Source organism: Castor canadensis, chromosome 6 (assembly GCF_047511655.1).
Source record: "Castor canadensis chromosome 6, mCasCan1.hap1v2, whole genome shotgun sequence".
NCBI lineage: Eukaryota > Metazoa > Chordata > Mammalia > Rodentia > Castoridae > Castor > Castor canadensis.
The window spans coordinates 111,734,490-111,761,839 of record NC_133391.1 but is presented as its reverse complement, the minus strand read 5'-3'; the positions used below and the strand labels follow the sequence as shown (position 1 = coordinate 111,761,839).

At 38.5% G+C, this 27,350-nt stretch overlaps 1 protein-coding gene across 3 annotated transcripts in view; it reads left to right on the top strand.

Annotated features, from left to right (window-relative positions):
• The window catches only part of Rasgrf2 (Ras protein specific guanine nucleotide releasing factor 2), a 254,789-nt gene that overhangs the window by 88,654 nt on the left and 138,785 nt on the right, over nucleotides 1-27,350 (top strand). For 2 of the 3 annotated variants that reach the window (XM_074077198.1, XM_074077197.1), the window contains exons 3-7: nucleotides 15,426-15,573; nucleotides 17,795-17,884; nucleotides 20,582-20,835; nucleotides 25,151-25,230; nucleotides 25,603-25,796. In XM_074077198.1, coding sequence (XP_073933299.1) covers nucleotides 15,426-15,573; nucleotides 17,795-17,884; nucleotides 20,582-20,835; nucleotides 25,151-25,230; nucleotides 25,603-25,796 — 766 coding nt within the window. The remainder of the gene's footprint in view (nucleotides 1-15,425; nucleotides 15,574-17,794; nucleotides 17,885-20,581; nucleotides 20,836-25,150; nucleotides 25,231-25,602; nucleotides 25,797-27,350) is intronic. The other variant, XM_074077199.1, reaches the window with a different exon arrangement.

Genomic DNA, 27,350 nt, shown 5'->3' with positions numbered 1-27,350 from the left:
ATGATATTGGATATGGTCAACCAAAATGTACAGGAGACACTCAAGAAATTCCAAGACAACAAAAATAGAGAATTTGAGAAAGCACAAGAAGAAATAAAAGAAACCATAGAAGCATTGTATAAACACCAAAGTGAAACAGAGAACATGATTAGTAAAGAGATAAATGAACTCAGGATGAAAATAGACAACATTAAAGAGGAAACAACTCAGGATATGGAAAACCTCAGAAAAAAGAATGAAACAGAAATGCAAAACAAAATGGAAGGCCAATTCAGCAGAACAGAACAAGCAGAAGACAGAATCTCAGAATTCGAAGATGAAATAGTAATTAAAGGAAAAACCGAAGAACTATTAGTTAGACAACTCAAGATCTGTAAAAAGAAAATGCAAGAACTCACTGATTCCATCAAAAGACCAAACCTGAGAATAATGGGAATTGAAGAAGGAGAAGAGGTGCAAGCAAAGGGAATGTGTAATATATTCAACAAAATAATTACAGAAAATTTCCCAAATCTAGAGAAATCTATACCCATACAGATGCATCAGGCCTCCAGAACACCAAACAGACCAGACCAAAATAGAACTACCCCAAGCATATTATCGTTAAAACAACAAGTACAGAGACTCGAGAAAGAATACTGAAGGCTGTAAGAGAGAAAAAACAAATAACATACAAAGGTAAACCCATCAAAATCACAGCAGACTTCTCAACAGAAACATTAAAAGCAAGAAGAGCTTGGGGCGAGATCTTCTGGGCAATGAATGAGAATAATTTCAACCCTAGGATACTCTACCCAGCAAAACCATCATTCAAAATAGATGGAGCAATAAAAGTCTTCCATGATAAGCAGAAACTACAACAATATGTGACCACAAAGCCACCACTACAAAAGATTCTTCAAGGAATTCTGCACACAGGAAGTGAAACCCAACATAACCATGAAAGGGCAGGCAGTACCAAACTACAGGAAAAGAAAAAGCAAGACAGTAGAGAGTAACCTCAACTTACGTACAGACAATCAAAACTTCAAACAACTAAGACAACTAAGTGGCAGGAATCACCATGTACCTATCAGTACTAACACTTAATGTTAATGGACTTATTTCCCCCATCAAAAGGCACCATTTGACAAACTGGATTAAAAAGGAAGATCCAACAATTTGTTGCTTACAGTAGACCCATCTCACCAACAGAAATAAGTATAGGCTTAGTATGAAAGGCTGGAAGAAGATTTACCAAGCAAATGGCCCTGAAAACAGGCAGGAGTAGCAATACTTACCTCTGACAAAGTAGACTTCAAACATACATTGATCAAACGAGATAAAGAAGGACATTCCATACTAATAAAAGGGGAAACAGTCCAAAAGGAAATAACAATTATCAACCTATATTCACCCAATGTCAATGCACCCAATTTCATCAAACATACTCTGAAGGACCTAAAAGCATATATTAACTCCAACACAGTGGTCATGGGAGACTTTAATGCCCCATTATCATCAATAGATAAGTCATCCAAACAAAAAATCAATAAAGTAATCCTAAATCTAAAATATACCATAGATCAAATGGACCTACTTGATGTCTACAGAACATTTCATCCAACTTCTACACAATATACATTCTTCTTAGCAGCCCATGGAACCTTCTCCAAAATAGATCATATCCTAGGGCACAAAGCAAGCCTCAGCAAGTATAAGAAGATAGAAATTATACTGTGCATTCTATCTGATCACAATGAAATAAAACTAGAACTCAACAACAAAAACAAAGACAAAAAACATGTATACAGCTGGAAACTGCATAACTCATTGCTTAATGAACAATGGGTCATTGATTAAATAAAAGAGGAAATTAAAAAATTCCTGGAAGTCAATGAAAATGAAAACACAACCTACCGGAACCTATGGGACACAGCTAAGGCAGTCCTGAGAGGAAAGTTTATAGCCATGAGTGCATATATTAAAAAGACTGAAAGATCCCAAATCAATGACCTAATGATACATCTCAAACTCCTAGAAAAACAAGAACAAGCAAATCCCAAAACAAATAGAAGGAGAGAAATAATAAAAATAAGAGCTGAAATCAATGAAATAGAAACCAAAAAAACCATACAAAGAATCAATGAAACAAAAATTTGGTTCTTTGAAAAAATAAACAAGATCGACAGACCCCTGGCAAACCTGACTAAAATGAGGAGAGAAAAAACCCAAATTAGTAGAATCAGGAATGCAAAAGGGGAGATAACAACAAACACCATGGAAGTCCAGGAAATCATCAGAGACTACTTCTAGAACCTATATTCAAATAAATTCGAAAATCTTAAAATAAATGGATGGATTTCTAGATACATATGATTTTCCAAAACTGAACCAAGAGGATATTAATCACCTGAATAGATCTATAACACAAAATGAAATTGAAGCAGCAATCAAGAGTCTCCCCAAAAAGAAAAGTCCAGGACCTGATGGATTCTCTGCTGAATTCTATCAGACCTTTAAGGAAGAACTGATACCAACCCTCCTTAAACTGTTCCATGAAATAGAAAGGGAAGGAAAACTGCCAAACACATTTTATGAAGCCAGTAGTACTCTTATCCCAAAACCAGGCAAAGACACCTCCATAAAGGAGAACTATAGGCCAATCTCCTTAATGAACATTGATGCAAAAATCCTCAATAAAAAATGACAAACTAAATTCAACAACACATCAAAAAGATCATTCACTACGACCAAGTAGGCTTCATCCCAGGAATGCAGGGGTGGTTCAACATATGAAAGTCAATAAATGTAATAAACCACATTAACAGAAGCAAAGACAAAAACCACTTGATCATCTCAATAGATGCAGAAAAAGCCTTTGATAAGATCCAACACCATTTCATCATAAAAGCTCTAAGAAAACTAGGAATAGAAGGAAAGTACCTCAACATTATAAAAGCTATATATGACAAACCTACAGCCAGCATTATACTTAACGGAGAAAAACTGAAACCATTCCCTCTAAAATCAGGAACCAGACAAGGATGCCCACGATCTCCACTCCTATTCAACATAGTACTGGAATTCCTAGCCAGAGCAATTAGGCAAGAAGAAGGAATAAAAGGAATATAAATAGGTAAAGAAACTGTCAAAATATCCCTATTTGCAGAGGATATGATCCTATACCTTAAAGACCCAAAAAACTACTCAAAAGCTCCTAGACACCATCAATAACTACAGGAAGATAGCAGGATACAAAATCAACATAGAAAAATCATTAGCATTTCTCTATAGCAATAATGAACAAACTGAGAAAGAATATATGAAAACAATTCCATTTACAATAGCCTCAAAAAAAATCAAATACCTAGGTGCAAACTTTACAAAGGATGTGAATGACGTCTACAAGGAAAACTGTAAACTTCTGAAGAAAGAGATTGAGGAAGACTATAAAAGTGGAGAGATCTCCCATGCTCATGGATTGGTAGAATCAACATAGTAAAAATGTCCATACTTCCAGAAGTAATCTACATGTTTAATGCAATTCCCATCAAAGTCCCAATGACTTTCATCAAAGAGATTGAAAAATCTACCATTAAATTTATATGGAAACACAAGAGGGCACAAATAGCCAATGCAATACTCAGTCAAAAGAACAATGCTGGAGGTATCACAATACCTGACTTCAAACTGTATTACAAAGCAATAACAATAAAAACAGCATGGTACTGGCACAAAAACAGACATGAAGACCAGTGGAATGGAATAGGGGACCCAGATATGAAGCCACACAACTATAACCAACTTGTCTTTGACAAAGGAGCTAAAAATATACGATGGAGAAAAGACAGCCTCTTCAACAAAAACTGCTAGGAAAACTGGTTAGCAGTCTGCAAAAAACTGAAACTAGATCCATGTATATCACCCTATACCAATATTAACTCAAAATGGACCAAGGATCTTAATATCAGACCCCAGACTCTAAAGTTGGTACAGGAAAGAGTAGGAAATACTCTAGGTCTAATAGGTATAGGTAAGAACTTTCTCAATGGAACCCCAGCAGCGCAGCAACTAAGAGATAGCATAGATAAATGGGACTTCATAAAACTAAAAAGCTTCTGCTCAACAAAAGAAATGGTCTCTAAACTGAAGAGACCACCTACAGAATGGGATAAAATATTTGCCAGCTACACATCAGACAAAGGACTGACAACCAGAATATATAGGGAACTTAAAAAACTAAATTCTCCCAAAACTAATGAACCAAAAAAGAAATGGGCAAGTGTACTAAACAGAACTTTCTCAAAAGAAGAAATTCAAAGACATCCTGTTGAAAAAACACATGTAGAATTGCTCACCATCTCTAGCAATAAAGGAAATGCAAATTAAAACCACACTAAGATTCCACCTCACCCCTGTTAGTATAGCCATCATTAGCAACACCACTAACAACAGGTGTTGGCGAGGATGCGGGGAAAAAGGAACTCTCTTACACTGCTGGTGGGAATATAAACTAGTACAACCACTCTGAAAAAAGATTTTGAGGCTACTTAAAAAGCTAATCATTGATCTACCATATGATCCAGCAATACCACTCTTGGGGATATACCCAAAAGACTGTGACACAGGTTACTCCAGAGGCACCTGCACACCCATGTGTATTGCAACACTATTCACAATAGCCAAGTTATGGAAACAGCCAAGATGCCCCACTACTGACAAATGGATTAAGAAATGTGGTATGCATACACAATGGAATTTTATGCAGCCATGAAGAAGAACGAAATGTTATCATTGGCTGGTAAATGGATGGAATTGGAGAACATCATTCTGAGTGAGGTTAGCCTGGCCCAAAAGACCAAAAATCGTATGTTCTCCCTCATATGTGGACATTAGATGAAGGGCAAACACAACAAGGGGATTGGACTTTGATCACATGATAAAGTGAGAGGACACAAGGGAGGGGTGAGGATAGGTAAGACACCTAGAAAACTAGATAGCATTTGTTGCCCTCAACGCAGAGAAACTAAAGCAGATACCTTAAATGCAACTGAGGCCAATAGGAGAAGGGGACCAGGAACTAGAGAAAAGGTTAGTTTGAGAAGAATTAACTTAGAAGGTAACACACATGTACAGGAAATCAATGCGAGTCTACACCCTGTATAGCTATCCTTATCTCAACCAGCAAAAACCCTTGGTCCTTCCTATTATTGCTTATACTCTCTCTTCAACAAGATTAGAGAACAGGGCAGAATAGTTTCTGCTGGGTAGGGAGGGGTAAGGGGGGTTAAGGGAGGGAGCCGGGGTGGGGGATGTGAGGGGGTAGTGGGAAGGGGGCAGAAATGACCCAAACATTGTATGCACATATGAATAAAATAAAAATTAAAAAAAAAAAGAAAGTCTAGGCAGGCAGTGGGTAGCACTTCTCTTGCTTTCTAACTTGGATGGTGTTACTCACTGGAAGAAGAAATGATGAATGAGAGCAAGTCTGTGGAGCTACGTTGTAAGTAGTAGCCAGGAAGGCCTTCTGCTAGGAATTGGAAGAGTGTTCTTGATCATGGGGAAGGCAGTGGGAGTGCCAGGAAAGACCACAGTGGTCTTCCTGCCTCATGGCGTGTATGACATAAGAGAATGAGTATCTCAGGGGGCAAGTAGAGGAGTAAGGTATGTCTTGAGGAAAGAGTCGGGTTTGGGTTTCTACCAAGGTTGAGGCTGGGGGAAGTTTGTGGGAGGGTATGTAGAGAATACCTACTGAGCACCCTCAAGGAACAAAGCTTTACTCACTCACCATGCAGGTGTGTGATTTATACTTTTGATTTTTGGACTGTCCCACCATCTTTTGATGGCTTTCCAATTTCCCCAACTAAAATTCTGCTCAAACCCACACCCCAATTCTTCCTCCCCACAGTGTGGTTCTTGGGCAGGAGGATCTCAGGCTTTCCTTGAAAGTGGAGGCACTCCATGGGAAAAGGGAACTGGATGTGTGCTTCCATTCCAGGAAGCTCATGCCAGATGGAGTTTGCCAAGGGCTTACCCTAACCCTTTCCTTAACCCTGTCAGTCCCTAACATGTTGAACACAGAGAATCTTTCAGTTAAGCTTTAGTATCCTCAGTAAAAAAAATAAAAGGTTTAATCCAGACTCTTGGGTCTGTTTTTAGCAATTGTCCTTTTGATTACATGGGCCTGAGACAGGCTGTTCAAATTCTCTCTCTCCCTGTCTCCCCTCTCCCACCACCACACACACCATGGTAACTATATGAAACACCAAATACCTATTGCTTGTAAACTCGTTCTTTGTCCTTGGTTAGAGGCAAAGTGTATGGTATAAATTGCAACACTAAAGGCCACCATGTGTATCTTATCCCCATAAAATCAGCCCTTTATAGAATGTACATGGAGAAATTCCTCAGGAATCAGAAGAGTGATTACATAGGAAAGCTGAAAACGTTTTATGTGTTATGACAAAATCACAGAATTAGAAAAGTCAGAAATGGGCAGTGATATTGTAGCTCAAGTCCATATTTTATATTCTTGAAAAGCTCAAGTCCATATTTTATATTCTTGAAACAGAGGACTATCACTACTTTAAAGGTGAAAACTTGGAGTTTGTTCACTTGCAACATTACATGGTTTTGGTAAGAACTTCTGTCACAGTTTTGCCTCCCGGTTTGCCATAATGAAATAGAATTAGTTTTTTCCCCCCTGCAAAGTGCAACACAAAAGAGAAAGAGCAGTGTTAGTGAATTGTGAAAGATTTCACTAGATATAATGATCATGACTTTTTTAAAAAAGATAGTGTCTTGCTGTGTAGGCCAGGCTGGGCTGGAACTCACTATGGACCCAGGCAAGCTCTGAACTTGCGATCCTCCAGTCTCTGCCTCCTGAGTGCTGGGATTACAGATGTGAACCGCTATGCCTGATACAACTTGTTTTCTATAGAGAAAAGTTGAGGTTGAATTTTATTTTCAGTCTTTTGTTAATTTATACTCTTCAAAGACTTTCTGCTTTAAATGCTTGTTAGGCTTCTTAAACATCTGGTTTACACTGCAGTTGGACTTTACAGAGCAGGCTCCTCACATGTGGACACACCATCTCAGCTGCAGGACTGCCATCCTCATCCGAGAGAACCATCTGTGGTTCTCTACCTTGAGACTTCTCTCTTTGATTTCTTCCTCCATTCCACGTGTCTCTTATATTTCAGCCTATTTACTCCTCATCACTCAGCTTTCTTCCTAAATTATTTGAATCTCCTAAAAATCTCTCCAGTCTTAAAGACAAACAACTTTCCTTTGGCTCTGAATCTTCTTCCAGCTACTCTCCTTCAGTTGCTCCTCCTAGGTCCACAGGTCTTGCTCTCCTTTTAGCTCTTTGGAATGGGTTTTTGTCCCTACACTATGGAAACTTCTGTCACCTGCGTTAACAATGACTTTCCAAAGCTTTCTTTCCCTTATATGTCTTCAACTTTCTGTTTATATTTAATATTTAATTTTGGACTACACAAATAATAATGCAAGTTCTCTAGGAAAAGAAATTCAAATAATGCAAAAGTTTATAGAGTAAAAAAATACAGCTCCCATTCACATCACCACGCCCACTTATTCAGAGGTATTTACTGGTCACAGTTCACTGTGCATACTTCCAGATTTTTCTGTTTATTGATAGATAGATGCTAGAAAAAGTGGCTATATAATTACATACTCTTATTTACTATTCGTAGTATTTTTATTAAAAAAACCCAAGAACATTATATAGAGAGCTAAGTCTTATCTTGAAATTCGCATTCCTTTTGCTGCTACAGCATCACCCACTCCTGACTCCCCTCGCACCCTTTTGATAATTTCTTCCCATCCTTTTTCACATTCTGTCCCTTTCTACAAGGACATTGTGTAGACTTCACCCTTGTTCTTCCTGTTTCTTCACTTTTATCTACCCCAAGACTCCCACCATGTAACTAGAGCCCCCCGCCTTCCCCAGGCTTTCTCTAAGTCAGATTCCACACCAAGTGCACCATGCACTTCATCATGACAGCTCATGTAGTAGGAGGAACTGCCTGCATTGAATTTGAATCTTAGATGCAATGACCTCATGAAGGCCATCAGTCTAGAAATGGCTGAGCTGGACTCCAAGTCCAGGTTAGGGTAATTCCATAGCCTATGCACGCAACCACCAAGATATATTGCAAGTCTAAGACTACACTCATATTTTGTTTGTGTTTCCTTGTCCCTTTCTTCCTAGCTCAGAAGAAGTCTTCTATGTGCTTAGTCACTCAAGACAGCAGGATGTCATTGTCTACCCTCACTGTTTACATCCAGTTAGTCACCCATGGATTCTACCTGTGGAACATCACTTATCTCCATTGCTTTCCATGTCTAGGACAGTTGCCCCAGGTCAGGGTATCAATGCTGGATGACTCAGCCACCTCATCTGTTTGTCTTCCAAATCTTCCTTCTGATCTCCATTGTCCCTCAAGCTATGGCCACACCACCCTGGTTGTGCCCAATCTCGTCTATCCTCTCTCTACATAGTTATCAGAGTCCCCTTTCTAAAAACAACATCTGATCTACTGCAGGAATTACAAGGTTTCCTACTGTTTTCAGGGATTTTATTCAATTTATTTGTTGTTAAAAAATTTAACCAATATACAAGTTTTACGCAATATGCACAGGAGGAAAGATTTGCATAATGGTCCTCCCTGTTGTTTTAAGAAAGAAAATGTTTATTTTTTAACTGATGTTTATTACTTCTCGGTCAAATGCTAGGCTCTGCCCTGAGTTCTGGGTGAGCCAGTCTAATGAGGCCCTTTCTGAGCTAACCTCTGTGAAATTCTCATGCCACCTCCTCTGTGTCCTAGACTACAGGTAGAGCAACCACATACAGGAAATTTAATGTACTGGGTTGTCCCTTCCAATCTGACTGATGCCAACTTGTCTTTCAGAACAGAGCTCTCAGTCATCCACACCATCTTCCCCGAATCCCTTCCTTTCTCTGCAGGAAGGACTGACCATTTACTTGGTCATTCTGTTTCCCTCATGGCAACATTCTGTTTCTCTCATGGTGACTAAGAGATTACCACATTGATTTGTTTATGCGCCCATTTCTCTCTGCCAGCCTGAATTTCTCTAAAGCAAATTGCATACTACTCATCGCATGTTCCTTGCTCCTGGCACCATGCCCAATTGCTTTTCAGAAACATGTATGCCAATTCAAACCCCTTCATTAGAGCAGGAGAAAGCTGGAATCATTTTTTAAAATCTTTATTTCATCAGTGGTTAAAAAATATAGTACCTGGTGTTTAATGAGCATTTCCTTGTTTATTAGGAAGATTGGCCATTTTTTGCTCCCATTATTATTTGTCTGTTTCCTATATAAATTGTCATTTTATATCCTTTCTTGATTTTTTTCCTGTTGGTGTTTTTCTATTTTCTACCTGTTTTTTTTTTTTAATGAGCTCTTTGTATGAGAGTATATTATCTGTCTTTTATATTCATGGTAAATCATTTATACCATTTTTTGTCTTGTAATTATATCTGTGGAGTTTTTTCAAAAAAGAATTTTTGAATTATGATGCAATCAAAATAGATTGCTTTGGGGGGAATTGTTCCATAGAATTTTAAAATTTTTATGTTTTAAATTGAGTTGTACTTCATGTATCACAAAGACATCATTTTAAATTGTACAATTCATTGTTTTTCTACTGTATTCACAAGGTTGCACAACCATCGAAACTAATTCTAGAGCATTCTCAACCCCAATAAGGAAATGCTATATCCATTAGCAGCCATTCGCTACTCACTGCTTTCTCTACCCCTATCTAATCACTAATCCATTTGCTTTATCAATTGATTTGCCCATTGTAATTGTGCAGGGGGATTCACTGCAACATTAACATATGTGCTTACCAAATATCTTAATAAGATTCACCCCTCCATCATTCTCCCCTCTTCTTAGAACAATTTCAATAGCTTTCATTGATCTATTTTCATAAACATATAAAAAGTATACTTACCATATTTGCCTTCCTTCACCCTTTCTGTTTACTCTCCCCATGGATCATACAAACTTGACTGCTAACTTAGCATAGTGTTTTCAGGGTCTGCCCTATGGTACCATACAGTAGTATTTTAATTGTTTTATGACTGAATTATCTTCCACTGTGTGGATATACTACATTTTGTTTATCCATTCATTGGTTGATGGATATTTGGGTTATTTCAACTTTGTGTTATTATGAATATTTATGTACATGTTTCTGTGTTAAGAGACATTTTTCAGTTCTCTTGGGTATATGCCTGGGAGTAGGATGCCATGTCAGTCTCATGGTAATTCTGTTTAACTTATTAAGGAACCACCAAACTGTTTTCCACAGGGACTGTGTCATTTTACATTCCACTTGCAAAGTGTTTCTCCAAATCCTCACCAACCCTTGTTTCTATTGTTTATTTGTTTTGTGCACAGAGTGTTTGTAGCAGAAATCAAACTATGAAATATATTCACTTTCAGAAGCATTCTCTAAAATTTCTGTCACAAAGTAGTAATTTTACTGTTGTTGACTTTGTTATATTTCCTGTAACAACATTTTGCCTGTTTTTTAGAAAGGATTAGTGTTAACTTTCCACAGTCCCAAACTTAGTCAGCTGTTTAAGCAATGAATTATAACTGTGAACTGGAAAGAAGGAACAGTGTTTGGAAGAGGGGATTAATCCTTACATTTGTTCCTTTTTTGGTTCTCTTAACTGAGACATTTGAGCTTCTTATGACTAAAAAGAGAACGGCTAAGGAAAGGAGAGCCTGCCAGAGGAATATTGGAGGGGATGAGAGGGCTAAAAGACTTCATGTTAATGGGATACCTGTAAAGTGTTGATTAGCCAGTGAAGTGGAGATACTGATGTGAGAGAATTTGGGAACCAGAGAACATAAAAGGTAGTACAGTAATGCCAAGTGGCCATGAGCAAAGCCAAGGAGATGTGTTAGCCAGCTTTGTGTCACTATAACAAATACCCGAAACAATTAACTTACAAAGAGAAAAGGTATGTTCTGGCTCACCAATATACCTTTGGATGTTGCAGCCCGTGATCAGTTGACCATGTCGCTTTGGCCCTCTCATGAGGCGGCACTCTGTGGAAGGAGTGCGTGGTACAGCAAAACCTCCCATCTCACGGCCAGGTGATAAAGAGAGCGAGGAGAGGCTAGGCTTCTTTCAAAGGCATGCCCTCAATGACTTAAAAATCCCCCACTCGGCCCCACCTCTTAAGGGTTCCACTACCTCCCAACTGCACCATGTTGGGAACTAAGTCTTCAATACATAGGCCTCTGGGGAACATTCAAGGTCCACAGTCTAGCAGGAGGCCTGGCCCTGCGTAGAGAAGGCTGCCACTCCCAGCGCCTGAAGGTTGCTTAGGTGGGCACTGTACTACTGTCGTCCAGGACTGGACTGTCCTCATCCAAAGACAGGAGGAGTCTCTGAACATGAAGAATGTTGGTTCCCAACAGTTTTCTCAGTAAAATTTAGCATACCTAGAGTTTGGGGTTGGAGTTTTTCTCTTGTGACCTTTTGTATGACTTTTCATCTTGGATTTTGCTATAGTTCATTTCATAAGTATGTGTTCAATCAAAATAATTGGGAATGAGATTCTGGCTTATCTGAAAACTTCTTTCTAAGCTAATATAACTTGCCCTTCTGTAAAAATAATTAAGGATTATAATTTCACACTGTGCCTCTTCTCTGGACTCTATGATTTTATTTGAAGGTTTCCCTTTCTTATGGAGTGGTGATGGTGGTATAGTTTTGATTATAAATATTACACACCAACATTTTATTCCCATGTATATCCCAATCTTGCCATATGTCAGTACTCAACAGATGGATTTGAGGTTTGCTTTCATTATGTTGATTTATATGGCTTGATTTTATTATTTCTTTTGGCAATGAGAAACTACCCTCACCTCCTCTTTATTTTAGTCTTCCTTCTAACCTCCTTTCTTTTCCTCTTCCACCTTTTTCTCCCCTTCATCTTCCTTCCTTTTTGCTGGAGATTGAATTTAAAAGCAAAAAATTAAAAAATAAAAAATGGAAAAATAAGCAGCATTTCTTAAACAGTATCAGTATGGAAAATTCAGTCAAAACACGTTTTGGAAATACAATAGAAAAGAAATACTAGTGCTCAGAAAAATATTAACAGGAAGCCATCAATGAATAGTTGATTTAGCATAAGAGTACATTCATTTACTAAGTGGGATGTGTAAAGAAAGGTTTGTGATCTTAAGTTGAAGGGTCACCCCAGTAAGGGTAGAGCAAAAGAGTCCCAATGAAATAAGTTGCATGACTTGAAAATCATTATGTAATGGATAAGCCATGCAAAATAAATCTTATCAGATGATTTTTCATTTGACAGTGACTCTTTACTTGAATAACTATTCTGTGCCAGGTCTAATGCCAAATTTTGGACTAGTGTTAATTATTTTTTTCTCTTTGCAATGTTAGGGATTGAACGTAAGGCCTTGTTCATTCTAGGCAAGTTCTCTACCATGGAGCTATACCCCAGCCTACTGTTTAACATTTTTGCCTGGATTATTGCAGTGTAGTCTCCAACTGTCCTGTCTTCTCTTTGTATGCTCTACTCCTCACCTCTGTCTTTTCCATCAAATAACCAAAATGACCTTGTTAAAAAGGTACTTGTATCACACTTTTCATCACAAATCTCATATGGGGGTGAGAGGTGGCAGGACCTGAGACTCCATATTGGTCTACATGCTTTAGAATTCTGTTCCCTATGCTGACTCCTCTACTTTCCTCTTTAGGAAACCTACTACCTTGTCATTTTTTCAGCCAGGCTAGACTCATTTCCACCACTAGGGTTTTTCACTTGTGATTCCCCCTACCTAGAGTACTCTTGCACCGGCCAGCCCAGGGTTCACTTCAGGCCATCACTTTACTATTTTCTTCTCATTGGGACCCTCTCTTACACCTGGACTAAAATTCCTGTAGCCCCATCCTCCCACTTCCTATTCTGCTCCCACCTTTTTTCTACTTCAATACTAACCATCAGGTGACATACTTCATATTTTTATAAGTTTTATCTCTCTCTTTATACTACTACATAAGCTCCTTGAGGGTATCAAGTTTTGTTTATTTGTTTGTTTCATTTTTCTATTTCATTTATTTCCTGTGCCCAGTGCTTTGAGCAGTTCCTAGATACACTCAGAGAACAGAGTTTGGATTTACTCCAGACATCCACTGCAGATACAAAGAAGAACCAAAAAAGGAAAGGTATCAAGAGAGCCTAGGAGTGAAATATGCTGGATTACTTTTCTATTGTGAAATAGATTACCACAAACTCAGAGGTGTAAAAAGTATGCATTTATTATAAAAGACAGCAAAGTGATAAATGGCACTCCCAAGATTAGTTCACAAGAAGACACTGGGTTCCATCTCACTTTCCTTCTCTTACTGTCTTGCTGTTTTCTTGGAGGAAGGCCAGCTACCAGCTGTGAGCTGCTCTGTTCAGAGGTCCATGATAAATAGAAACTGAAGAAGGTCTCTCATCAATATCTGTCTAGAAGATTCTGCCTCTTTTTCTTCTTCTTCTTTCACCCTCCTCTCACTTATACTTTCAAGGCCCTCCTTTCTACTTAGAGTAATTTCTTAGAACAAGTGACTTAAAACTGTTGCTGTTCTATGTTCTTCTGTAACACTAATAGCACGTATGATGTAAGTGCTGAGGGTGCTGAGATAACTGAACTAAATTTGTGATTTTGGAATTACTACAAGATTTTTGTTTGTTTCTAAATAACATAAAACTATTTCTAAGTAGCATAGGTTAGAAAGAGAATTTATTAGAAGGAAAATTGCAATTATCTTATCGAACCCCAAGATAAAATTGTATTCATATGTCAAAGTGTCTAAAACTGAACCTAGAAATCCTGTAGGAACACAAGCAGCCATTTCTTTCCTGTTTCAGACTTTCTGTCTGACCTGTGTTTGCCTTTCTGAATATCTGCCTAGTTTTTTTTTCCTCAATAGACTTGCTTTAATTGCTTTGGCATGCATGTGGCCAAATAAGCTGTCCCACGATGACAACCCGAGTTTCCAGGTTCATATCAACCCAGTTCAAGGAAAGAGGGCAGAGGCTCAGCTCCAGATTGTGAGAAGAAGGAATCTATTTGGGTTAGGTTGGGCCAGGTATCTCATTTTAGGCTGGTTTAATGTGATCATGAGGGTAGGTTTTGTGGTATAAGCATGACTTCTGTGGCTCAAATTCCCGAAGAAGAAGTAAGTAGCTGGAAGTTGTTTGGGCTGATATCTCAAAACAGTCTGATGCTTTTTCTCCTCTAAGAGACGTTTATTTGTGGCTAAGAAATCAGGCAGACCTTGGTTTGATTCCTAACCTTGCTGCCTACTAGCTGTGTGACCTGAGACCACTATGTAATCCAGCAGGATTAAATTCTTTCTCTGTGCAATTGGGCTCATAAATCTCATCTCCTACGTTGCTGGGAGGATAAAATGAGATAATGCACTGAGGCATAGGGTCATAATTATATAATAACTCTCACTAATTGTTATTACTATTATAAGGCTGGAGATGTGGATCAAGTGTTAGAGGTTTTGCCTAGCAAGTACAAGTGCAAGTTCAAGTTCAAGTTCAAACCTTGGTATTGCCAAAAAATATTCTATTTATCATATCATTTGGGAAGGACTATTTGTATAAAGAATTTGCATTTTACCACCTTAAATAGTGTCAGAAAATCTGGTAGAAAGGTTTCAGATATTCCAGAATTACATTGTCAATAAAAGCTGAAGAGTGAGTTTTATCCTTACCACGCTTAGCCAAAGAAATGAGCACAGGTTGGGCTGCTGGAGTTAGGCCCAAATAATTTAGCTTACTTGAAGAATGTGTGTTGCTCCTGTTGGTTTTAGAAAGAGAGGAGTGAATGATTTTGCGGTCATGAAGAAAACTACAGAGCTAGCAGTCACTAGGATAGTCATGGCAGCTTTTTCTTACTGGTGCTCCTTCTCATGGTTGCTGCATTCATTCTGTTTGGTGGCAGGTCTATTTTGACTGCTACCACCTTACCTACTGAAATATTTTGAATAGTATCCTGGAAACCATGTGCCATCAATTCAAAAGGCTTCAATTTCTTTGTTAAAGGAGACACACTACTTTCTTAAAAGTTATTCAGACTGCCTTTGCATTTTTCTCACTAAATGATAGAATTGTGGGAGGCATTAAATGAATTCTTACCAAAGAATATTAAAATGATAGTGATTCAAATTCTATATCCTTGAACGGCACCAAACATAAACTGAAGGTTAATGTTGATGTAAGGTAGGGTTAGCTAGACAAGCTATGTTCACGGGTGCCTTTCGAAATGCAATATATGCTGCTCTGTGTGGAACTGCAGTGGAACAAGGTTTCAATAACTGACTGTGTCATTTTCTCTTAAGTTATGCAGACATTTCGATTGAGAGAGAAGTATTAATGCAGAAATACATTCATCTAGTTCAGATCGTAGAGACAGAAAAAATCGCAGCAAACCAACTTCGGCATCAACTTGAAGATCAAGATACAGAAATCGAAAGGCTTAAATCAGAGGTATTTCTGAGTCAAAAATTACTGCTCACTGTTTCCCATCTGCCGTCATCTCTTCATGATTATCTATGGCATATCAAGGGCCAAAATTTTAATCTCAGGCTGAGTTCCTCTGCCATCGACACATACATGGCTGAGCTACCAACCTAGACATGAATCTTTTGTCTACATTTGGGTTAGGGAAATGTGTTACAGGGGCATACCAGGATAATATATCATGTTTTTTTGGTTATTTGTGCTCCTAATGTCCTTCATTAGACAGGAAATTCAGCAGCCGTCTGTAATATTTAACAGTTTTCAATTGACTCTTGAAGTAATAATTGTAAGTCTGCTCTAGAGTCAATTACATTCCTAAATGACAATTAAGGAAGTCTTAGAAATTAATTCAGAAATTCTATACTTTTTCAAAACCTAAGGAATCTAACCTGTTCCCTTCCAGCATTTTGAAAAGCACATTTGGGTTAAACTATACAATATTGGCCTGGGAGCATTTTTTTCCCCTGAAGTTGGAATTCCTGCCTGCCTTTCCCATGCCTCTTCTCTGAGCTTCCCTTTCTCAGGCCCTACACCCAAGAGTGGGAGAGCAGAAAGTGCTCAAGGAGTCCGCAGCCATGGCACTATGCCTGGGTCCTCACTCTGCCCCAGGTCTCCACCTATGCAGAAAAATCCGACTGTATCTTTCCTTGCTGTCCTCATGGGAAGTGAGTGATAACTGAAGAATGGAAGAGAAATGTCAAGAGTGAGATTTTTCTCCCTTATCCTAACCAGACATGCATTAGTATCTCATAGATTCAAAGAAGGCAACAGGGCAGAAAGAAACCCACTATTGCTCATTGTATTCTGTTGACAGAGACAGTTCAGACTCCTTAGCCATGGCAACTTTCTTATGATTGTTACTGTCATTGGGCAACATTTTCTTCCTTGTCTTCTCACAATCTCTCCTGAGATTTGCTGGGAATATGTGAGCGGTTTTTATCTCCTGCTCCCTGGATTCATCACCTCCCATGTACAGAGTATGGTACAAGCTGATTAGGACTGGGATGAGGTAGCTCCTCTGGGGATGTTAAGCTGCCAGCTGTGTGCACTGTGTCATTAGAATTGTCAAGTTCCCTGTTTGACCCAGATATCTGATACATTGAAAACAGCAACAGAAAACTGAACAAACCTGCATTTTAAAAGACTATATCAGGCGCTGTAATTTAAAACAAAATTACTGTGTTCTTTCTTTGCCTCAGTAAGCTAGAGCAGATGCTTGTCTGCAGAGTGAAGCAGGCTGGTATTTACTCCATGAGAGAAACTCAGTACCACGGATGTTCCCTAATATTTATTTGTGTAAGCTGATCTGTCTTCACTACATTCTAGTGTAATATGAATACAGAATGCAGCTTAAAACTGTCAGGAGCAGGTGTGTCTTCTTTGGCTGCTGATGGGAGCCACAATTTATTTCCTACTCCTTTTCTTTTCCTACTTCCCTGCCAGAAAATGGCAGAGAAATATATTGGGTATTGGGGACAAGATACAAAGACAGGTTAGAGGTCTCCTAACCTTCTAAGTGCTTGCTTGTTAGTGAATTTGTACAAATTCTTGCACTTGTTGGAGCCTGCAGCTGACAGGTAGTCTAGAATATTTTATTGTATACATTGAGTATGTGTAGTTGACAGGCTGCCTTGACTTGAACTGTCTCTCACAAGTCACTTGGCTGGAGATTTATGGAGAGATCCCAGGTCATTACAATCTCATTTTACCTCTTTTGAGGAATACTTTTGGCCAACATAGACCAACCTAGGTTTCTGAGATTCCCTTTGTAGCTACCATTTTTCCAAGGAGATCTATTATTGCTGTACATGTACTCTTGGAAGGCCTCAGACTGATTATGGGAAATAAGAGCTTTGAGCTAAGTGTCCCTGTGTTTGAAGAGCAGAGCACAAGTCATCACAGGCAGCTGCCTTCAGGCAAGATGGCAGGCATGGCACTGAGGTCCTGAGGAGACAGGTCAAGTTTTGGACTGACATTTCTTCTAACGCAGACCTTGGTTCACGTTTTCTGTATCACTTCTTGTCAGCACTAATAACACCAAGCTTGGGGTAAGTATCAAATTCCCTCCACCCAAGTTCTAAAGGAGGAGAGGATGCCTAAAATGCAAAGGTTCCTGAGGAGCTCAGTTCAGCCATGGCTGAACCCCTCTATTCCCCAAATCATGACAAGGACCAATTTTGTGTTATAGATTATCGCTCTTAATAAAACTAAGGAACGAATGCGCCCTTACCAAAGCAACCAGGAAGATGAGGATCCAGACATAAAGAAGATTAAGAAGGTAGGACATTGGAGGGTTCTGGCTCTGTGGGAGCACGGTGACCAGTTGTCTGTTTTGTGGAAACATTTTTGTCACTGTGCCCCTGGGCTGGGAATTGCCTTGGTGTTTCTGTGCTAATGGCTCCCAGACTTACCCTTCCCAGTGATACAGTCATGGCAGCTCTGGAGAATTTCAGCTTGAGATTTCTTTCCAGTTGTGAAAATCCTCTTTTGGAGCCTCTGGGAAGAATGCCAAAACTGGACATTAAGGCTATAGGGTTCTCTACTTGGATTAAAGAAATGTTGAACCTTCTGATTTTGTGCTATTCTCATATTTGGGGGGAATTTTTAGAAATTACATTTTTAAATATTTCTCTTAGTCTTTAGTGCTATCTAGAGAAGCTTTTTTTTGGACATGTGAGAAGATAGAGTAAATCAATTCATATTCTCAGATTTGTTTTATTATTTTGTCTTTTGTTTAACATCCACATAAGCAGCAGATCTCTCCATCTTACTGTCATTTGCAATTATACAACTTTTGCAAGGAACCAGACCTGGCACTCATTCCAATCCACTGTCTTTTGACTTATGTCATCAAGGCTTTGATTCCATGCTCTTAGTTGTCCCATGTAAAACACTCAATTTTGTTAATATTATGCAGAAAGCTTCCTATTTTAAGCACTTTTCCTGGATATGCATCTTTAAATCTTTATTTCTTCTTAATGTTTTCTTACTCTTGCTTTCTTATGTTAAATATTTATTTTAAGTGTACAAAACTTCAACCAAGTATTGCTCAGAATTTGGAATAGAAATGATTTTTGGGGCTAAGTTGAATGTTTGCAGTTTTCAAGAAATAAAAAAGTAAACCAGGCACACCTATCATCCCAGCTACCTGGGAGGTAGTGACAGGAGGATCAAAGTTTGAGGCCAGTCCAGGCAAAAGTTATCAAGACCCTATCTCAAAAACAGTCAGGCATGGTGGTACAGGCCTTTGGTTCCAGCTACCAGGGAGGAAGAGGTAGGAGTATCACTGTCTGAGGCCTGCCTAGGGAAAGTTAGCAAGAGACTGAATCTCAGAAACTAAAAGCAAAAGTACTGGGCACAAGACTTAAGTGGTAGACCACTCACCTAGCAACTGTGAGCCCTGGGTTCAACCCCCTGTGCCAATAAACAATAAACAATAAACAAAATGATTCTACTCTTTTCTTAGCATTTAATTTTTTTATTTGAATCTGGCTTATGTTATTGTGTTATAAGATTAATTCTATTGCTTTTCTTTTAATAGCATGCAATTGCATGTAAACAAAGATATTAATAAAATCCAATTTTCAGTTTTGTTATACAAGCTTGTCTATTAGAAAATAAGTGAGCCAGCTATTGTTCAGCAAAGAACACCTCTCCAAATGAATAGAAAGGTTTTACTTGACACAAAATTCAATTCAGTTGATCTTATAATTGCTTCTATTAAATGGAAGAATTATGATAAATAAATTTTTTATATTTTTCTACCTTTTTCATTCTTACTAGAAGTAATTTTTAAATCTGTTTTTGAAATTGCTAAATAGGTTTTAAAATTAACTTTATCTTCCTTTATGTCTCAAATCAATCTAATGTCTATAGAAAAAGATGTTTATAAATGAGTCACTTCTCTATTCTGATCTTGGAAAATAATTTTGTTTTTATTTTTACTTCCAGAGACCACAACTTAAAATTAGTTATAATTCCCAGAAAATTTCCATTAGATGTCCCAACATACTATGCATATAATTTCCTCATATAATTCTGTTAAAACGTGCTGAATTTTTGTTATTTGAAGTATAGTAATTTTAATGCCCATATGAAAATTGGCAGTATGATATTAACATCAGTAGGTAAATGAAACAATTTTAAACACTGTGAAGGAAGGGTAGATGTTTAAATGCATTGTAATTTGGACCATGTGGATAAAACAGTGTGGAAGAAATTTAAAAATATAAGGAAGTCTTGAATAGACAACAATGATACTAAAATATTTGGCAGTGAATCAGTACTTTCAATTATCTGTGAATTTACAACTTGCTCTCTTGCTGAATCTGCCACATCTAAAATAGCAAATCTTAGCTATCATTGATTTTTATAATTAGAGAAGACTTTTTATTTGGGGGATCAGAGTTCACGAGGATCAGAGGCTCATTCTCAAGGATGCCCAGACGGTTAGTGGCACAGCCTTACAGTTAAGGATTAGGATGTGTTTCTGTCTGCTCAGTATCCCACATTTACTTGGACATTTAAAAGATATTCAGTGTCTGTTGATTGGCTAAATATGCAGGCCAGTATACATTCTCAGATTTGCCTACTACTTTTGACATTATATCTAGGGATTTCAGATCAAGCTTATCCTTTTTCTACAAGATAGAAATAATGCTGGACCCTGAGTTCAAATCCCAATACTGTCAAAAACATAACATGTAATATTATATGCTGGAGTCCAAACAGACAGACTTAAAGACATTAGTCATGGAAGAAACTTGTTAACCTGAGAAAAATATTACTTTTTAAACCATTTTTTTTCTCGCTTTTTGAAGAAAGGCTGTCGTTATTTACTATACTGGTGGAACCCTTCACATACCCAGGAAAAAGCAGTGCCATATATGGCACAGGATGGCTGCACATACTGGCAGGGTCAAGGAAGCCAGTCGCACACCTCCCTGAGATTGCTTTCTGTTTTTTTGTTCTGTAGGTTCAGAGCTTCATGCGAGGATGGCTGTGTAGAAGGAAGTGGAAGACCATTGTGCAGGACTACATTTGTTCTCCTCATGCTGAAAGTATGAGGAAGAGAAACCAGATTGTGTTCACCATGGTGGAGGCAGAGTCGGAGTATGTGCACCAGCTCTATATCCTGGTCAATGGCTTCCTCCGGCCCCTGAGGATGGCAGCCAGCTCCAAGAAGCCACCCATCAGCCATGACGATGTCAGCAGTATTTTTCTCAACAGGTTTGTCTTTGCATAAAACCATGACTTGTGAGAAACTCCATTTTCTTTCTTTCTTTCTTTCTCTCTCTCTCTTTCTTTCTTTCTTTCCTTCCTTCCTTCTCTTTCTTTCTTTCTCTCTCCCTCCCTCCGTCCCTCCCTTCCTTCCTTCCTTTCTTCCTTCCTTCCTTCCTTCTGTTCTTCTTTCCTTCCTTCCTTCCTTCCTTCCTTTCATACTGGGGATTAAACCCAGGGTCTCATATGCTTTCTAGTAGGCAAGTGCTCCACCACTTGGGCCATGCCCCAGCCCTCACTGATATTTCTTGAAAAAATGTATACTTTATTCTTAAAAGATTAGGCCTATAGAGATGAATTTTTGAAACCTAATCTTTTAAGGTGCATGAAGGCAGAGATTTTCTGCTTTGTTCACTAATTAATCCTCAGTACTAAGGACACTATAAATATTTATTGAACAAATAAATTTATTGAAAGCATTATCAAGCCCATATTACTTCCACTTTTCCTCAAATGCTTCTGTGTAAATTGCATAAAAAGACTCATTAATCACTCCATTTCCCTTACTTTGTGTGGGGGAATATCTTCCTCACACACATACCCTGTCACAATGACAGGAAATAATATGTCAAATAGAAAAGAAAACTGGGAACATGAGATGCCAAGATTCAAGAGAAATGCAAGTTTGGACTAATAATAAAATGCAATGATAGCTTTCTTATTTTTAATGGAGCACCATGCAATATTTTGATACATGTATTCATTGTGTAATGTTTAAATCAGGTTAAACATATCAGTCTTCTTAAACATTTATCATTTCTTTATGATTAAAACATTCAGCATCCTTTCCTCTAACTTTTTGAAATATACAATACATAATTGTTATTTATAGTCACCCTACTATGCAATAGCTCAGTGGAACTTCTTTGTTCTTAAGATAAAGCCACTAGGATTTGTTGTTGGATTTGAGGTAGGTTTTATGAGAAAGCAAGAAGACAGGTAAGATTCTAGAGTTTGGGGCTTGAATGGCTAAAAAGAAGGAGTTGCTGTCAATAGCATATGGATAGTATTTCAAGCTTCAACCATGAATGAGATTACCAAGGGAGTGAGTACAGAGGGTTGAGACAGGAAGAAGATGTACTATAATCTCTGGGGTATCCCAACATTTAAAGGTTAGGAAGATGAAGAGGAACAAGCAAAGAAGAGAGAAGAGGATCAATTAGAGGCAAGGGGTAATGAACATCTATGACAAAAGGTCAAATAAAGCAATAACTACAGATTGATTATGGTTTAGTAACTTGGAGGTTATTGGTAACTGATGAGATGCCAAACCCTGATAAGAGGAGGCTTAGAGAATGAGGTGGGATATATTATGGAGAATGGGTGTAGAAAATTTCTTCAAGGAAGGTTGTTACAAAGAGAAACAGAGAAATAAGATAGTATGCAGAGGTAAATAAAGAGAAGAGAGGAGAGAGAGAGAGAGTGAGAGAGAGAGAGCGAGAATATATGAGAATTGTGGAAGCAACAAACTGGCATATTAAAAATGTAGATAGAATGTGGTACATGAGTCCATGGGCTGGGAGAGAATGGACCTGTATGATTAGGGAACAGGATGTCTGTAGATGGGAGAGGAAGTGTCAGAGTTGGATGAGATAGGAAAAGATGTGAAATAGTGATCACGTAGAGCAAGGAAGTACGTGGATTAAGGAAGTGCAACAGTGACCCATGTGAGCTCATTAGGCCAATAGTCATGACTGCAAGCAATTTTCAGGTGAATAGGTGCAAATGCAGATTGGGTGGGGAGTTGGATTTAACTGGGACTGGTATTGTGTGAGGCTATTTTGATGAAGAGAGAACAGAATAAAAGAGTTGAAGGTATATGGAGAGATGAGACACAGTAATAAGCCATGAGGCTCAAAGGTAGTGAAGGAAATGCTATGAGAGGGTTTGGTCACTGAAAAGAGATAAGATCTATAAATTTAGGTACTGGCTGTGTATTGTGTTCTGTGTACTAGGAGTCTGGGTTCTAAAGACAGCAATTGAAAAGATTAGGAGGTAGTCAGGGAATGGTGTGCTTGAAACTGGCATAGGAACAGGATACAGGTATTGATATTGACAAGGTATAAAATACAATCGAGGGAGTGTTGCTGAGGTTGAAGAAAATGTTTGAAGGCCGAGGAGGCCAGGATATTGAAATGTAGTTTGTGTGTATAGTGCCCCAAGAAGTAAGACAAGTGTAGTGATGGAGAAAGGACTGACAGTGAGCAGGTGGCTAAGATCTCCAAATATTAGAAAGAACGACTGGGCTTTGTGGATGACTGCAAAAAGAATGATAATCAATGGTATTTGATAGCATGAAATTCAAAACTAGATTTTTGTCAAGAGGAAGATGGGAAATTTCTCCACCATGGGTGACAATGGCTCCACTCAATGTGGGGACATCCTCAGAGGCCTGAGGAGTGTTCTTGATCCTCAGGCAGTATGGTTAACATTTTGGTGATGCTCATGCACCCAATTATACAGTTTTGACAGCTCTAAAGGCCACAGATGGGACTGAGAACTGCATTCTCTGGTAGTGATGTCATCAGAGCATGTGCCATGTTGCTTTCAGGTAAATCCTAAAATCATCAGGCAAATCCCTGGTGGTTAGTCTCCAGTGGATTGATTGATCTGAGGCATAAAAGGCCAAGTTTATTATAATTTTTAAAATGAACATCAAAATATTGTGGCTGTTTTTGGAAGGTGAAGCTGTAAGATCTTCATACGGACTAGCAATTGCTTCCCATACTTAGTCCTAGATGGAGATTTGAGGAGGTATGTTTTTAAAGCTGAGGCTTACAGGGTATTTGTTATCATTGATGTTGAACTACTTTTCTTTTCTTTGACTTTTGAAGCATCAGGCAGTTCAATTATTTTGAATTTTGATACAGGATTTATACTTAAGAAAATGTAATCTACCTAATTATATACAGCATTGTTTCATCTGCTTTCTAACCACCTATGGATCAAAATATGAAAGTGCCTCAGATGTATCAATTAGTGTTTCCAATGTGGGGCAGAGAAGGTCTGGAAGAGTAGCACTGCCTCTGGAGTGTTGAACTTAAGGGTATGGCATCACAGACGTGATCTATTAGATCACATAGATCTACATAGACGTGACATGACTGCCCCAGCCACCACAACTGCCTCTCAGAGCTATGAAACTGGCTCCTAGAAATTAGAATGCTGAGATTGGGTGCTAAAATTGCTCTGAAAATCCATCTCCATGACTGACTTTCAGCAACAAGAGGAGAGCCTTTACTTCTACCTTCCATGTCTTGCCAAGTGTATCCACTGGTGGAACCTTACTTACATCCAGAGTGTGGTTGCAAGGGAGCTGGAAAGTCTAGTTTTAGCTTGCCATATTCTCTGCCTACAAGGTTGGAAAGCAAATTGAAGACTAAATTATAAAGTAGATTTGGTTGAAATCTGTAAGCAACATATACTGTTTAGTTAAAATTTGTATAAAAGAGAAACAAATCACAATCTTTAAGCAGTACCTGTTTTATTTCATGAACCCTTTGGAATGATAAGAACTTGATGTTTGTTGTTATGAAACAACAAACAAGGTAAAACAAACCAAGGTGTCTCCCTGGGACAAATAACTCTGTATTTAGTTGTGCCAATATGTTAGTTCAGAAAGACTTCAAGGCTTAATCTAATTAGGGGAAAGAAGATATACTTTGAGTCTGTAACTACCCTTTCTGGCCCTTTTAGAACCTTAGGTCTCTAATTTATGCATAGTTCTATTTTAGTATCTCTATGTAGGCTCCACTCTTTTCTGAAGGTAATTTCACATTTCTGTCTTGACTGTCATACGAGTAGTTATAGTAGAGCTCTGTCAAAATTTTTGCTATGGATTTTTCCCCTTCCTCCTGTCAAAACTCATTTTAGTGAGCGAGCTTTCCTTGAGTTTTCTAGAATCGAATATGAAGAGACAAAAGATCATAACTTTAATTTTCTGATTATCAGTTGAAGTGCTGCATTCTATCAGTAGAAAGCTCACTTATCAATGATGAAGAGGTTTATATGACAGTGATTTGATGCTTCCCATCTTCCAATGTTTGAAGCTTATCTCAGAGTTTTCCCTGGGTTTTTGACGTTGTCTAAAAGAGAAATTGCTTTATGAATACTGGTAGAAGTCATGCATTTATTGATGTACAGTTTGGAGGCTGGGCAAGACTGGTATACCATATATATAGTAAGGCTTTAAGCGCTTACTAGATTTTATTGACAACCAAGACCCTTTGCAGTGAGTAAATTGTATTATTTTCTATTTTTGTAGTGAAACAATCATGTTTCTTCATGAAATATTTCATCAAGGACTGAAGGCGAGGATAGCAAACTGGCCTACTTTGATTTTGGGTGAGTGCATTCTTTAAAGATACAAGATTTTCTCTCAAGATGTCCAGAGCTAGAATATAATAACCTCTCCATTATTCATCCTCAGCTGTCTGAACTTCTCTTGCTGACCTGTGACCTTCCTTAGCTACTGGGAATCTGTCTCAATGCACTTTTGGGCCTTTTGCCTCAAAAGTGACCTTTCAACTCTTTCCCCTGGTCTATCATGAGTCATTTGGGGCTGGAGTTACATTCAGCCCCAGGAAACACCAGGTGTGAGCACTAGGACCCCATGTGTGTGTGTCACGTGGTGTTGGCATTCACTTTTTGTTCTTCCTGTTGAGTGTATTTTACCCAGCACCAAGGGAAATAGCCATGTTTACTTCTCTTTTGCAGCTGATCTGTTTGATATTTTGCTGCCCATGCTGAACATTTATCAAGAATTTGTGCGTAATCATCAGTACAGTCTCCAAGTACTTGCCAACTGCAAGCAAAACCGAGATTTTGACAAACTCCTAAAACAGTATGAGGCCAATCCTGCCTGTGAGGGGAGGATGCTGGAGACATTCTTGACCTATCCAATGTTTCAGGTAAATCACTTGGCAAACATTTTATAAGTCACTCGTTCCAGCTCAGTGTCACTGATGAGCTGACATTGACTGTGACCAGAGCAAGGCATGTGAGTATGCCCTTTGAAGAATTAAGCATCATCATAAATAAGACCATTTAAGACAATGGTTTTAAACTTGGCCCTGAGACAAACAAATACACTATACCTTCTCTCTGTGTGTATTAAATGTAAGAAACCAGGCATTTTTGTATTTGTATACGTGTGTGTGTGTGTGTGGTACTGGGGATCAGATGCAGGGCTTTGCATATGTTGGGTAAGCACTCTACTGCTGTGATGCATCCCCAGCCCAGAAGACAGGCATTTTTGAAGCACATGATTCAAGAATGATTTTTGAAAAGCAGCATAATTTTCTCATTATAGAAAGATTCCACACAGACCTCTTTCATGGAGTCTCCTCCTCCAGCATGTTTAAAAATATTATTAGGTTTACAGAAATTGGATCCTGTGCAAATGTTCCAGTTTATACTGATTGCATAAAAGATTCTTGGGGCTGGAGTGACTGTTGGGAAGGTCTCTTTGTTTTGTAGCCCATCTTCCTGCCCCATCTTGATTGCTGTTGAGTTTCCCTTGGCTGGAGCTCTGGATAACAAAAGGAGGACCTCCCTGGTCACAGAAGCTGAGGAGATCTGAGCCAGAAGGCATTGACTGGGTCTGGAGGCTGTTGGCACCTGGTTACGTGGCCTTCCTGAGGCAGGCCATGTCCTGACGTTCACTTTGGGGAACTATAGAAACGCATGAGATCAAGCACACTTGCATTCTTTTTATTTCAGGCCCTGTCTGGAGTAAGAAACACAGAAGTCAAAATGTGCATTGACTCCCTTGTTCTTTTGAAATGTGTTGATTCTGTTTTTTTGGAAAGGCATTGAGTGTTCCCATTGTGGAATTTATGGGGCTTCTGGTGAGGCCTCCAGATTGTCATGTGGTAAACCAACTGAACTGGCCATGTGTGGTATGGTTACTCTGGAGTGCTTTGTCCTTCTGAGCCTGCAACTCTGACCCCAGCTAATCATTTCATAGCTTAGAAACAAATGTTGCTGTGGCTCATAACTGCTTGTCCTGAAGTTTGTCAGTCCTGCTTGAAACCCTGGAAGTTGCCTTAGACATTCAGTAAGATTTTTCTTTTAAAACCAAAAGGGATGCATTTGAAACCACTTAAATATAGTGAAACCTTATAGTGTTTCATTATTTTTTTCATTGAACTAACTTGTTTGAACTCTGACTCTCTGAGGAAATACTTCACAAGAAAAATTTCAAACATTTATTTTATTATATACATAATTAGAATTTGAGGCTTTGTTTACAGTGAAACATTTCACATAGCATATTATTCTGTGGTTCTGTTTGAATTTTTGGCAGTTACTTCTAGGTTATGATTCAGTATCCCAAATGGTATCTGTTCAGCAGACCTGAGTCAGGTGAATATACAAAGGTGAAGTTGTGAAGGACATTTAGAGAGGAACCTAACTCTCTTTTCCACAGCGCATTAATTTCTTTTCATATGCTACTTACTGCC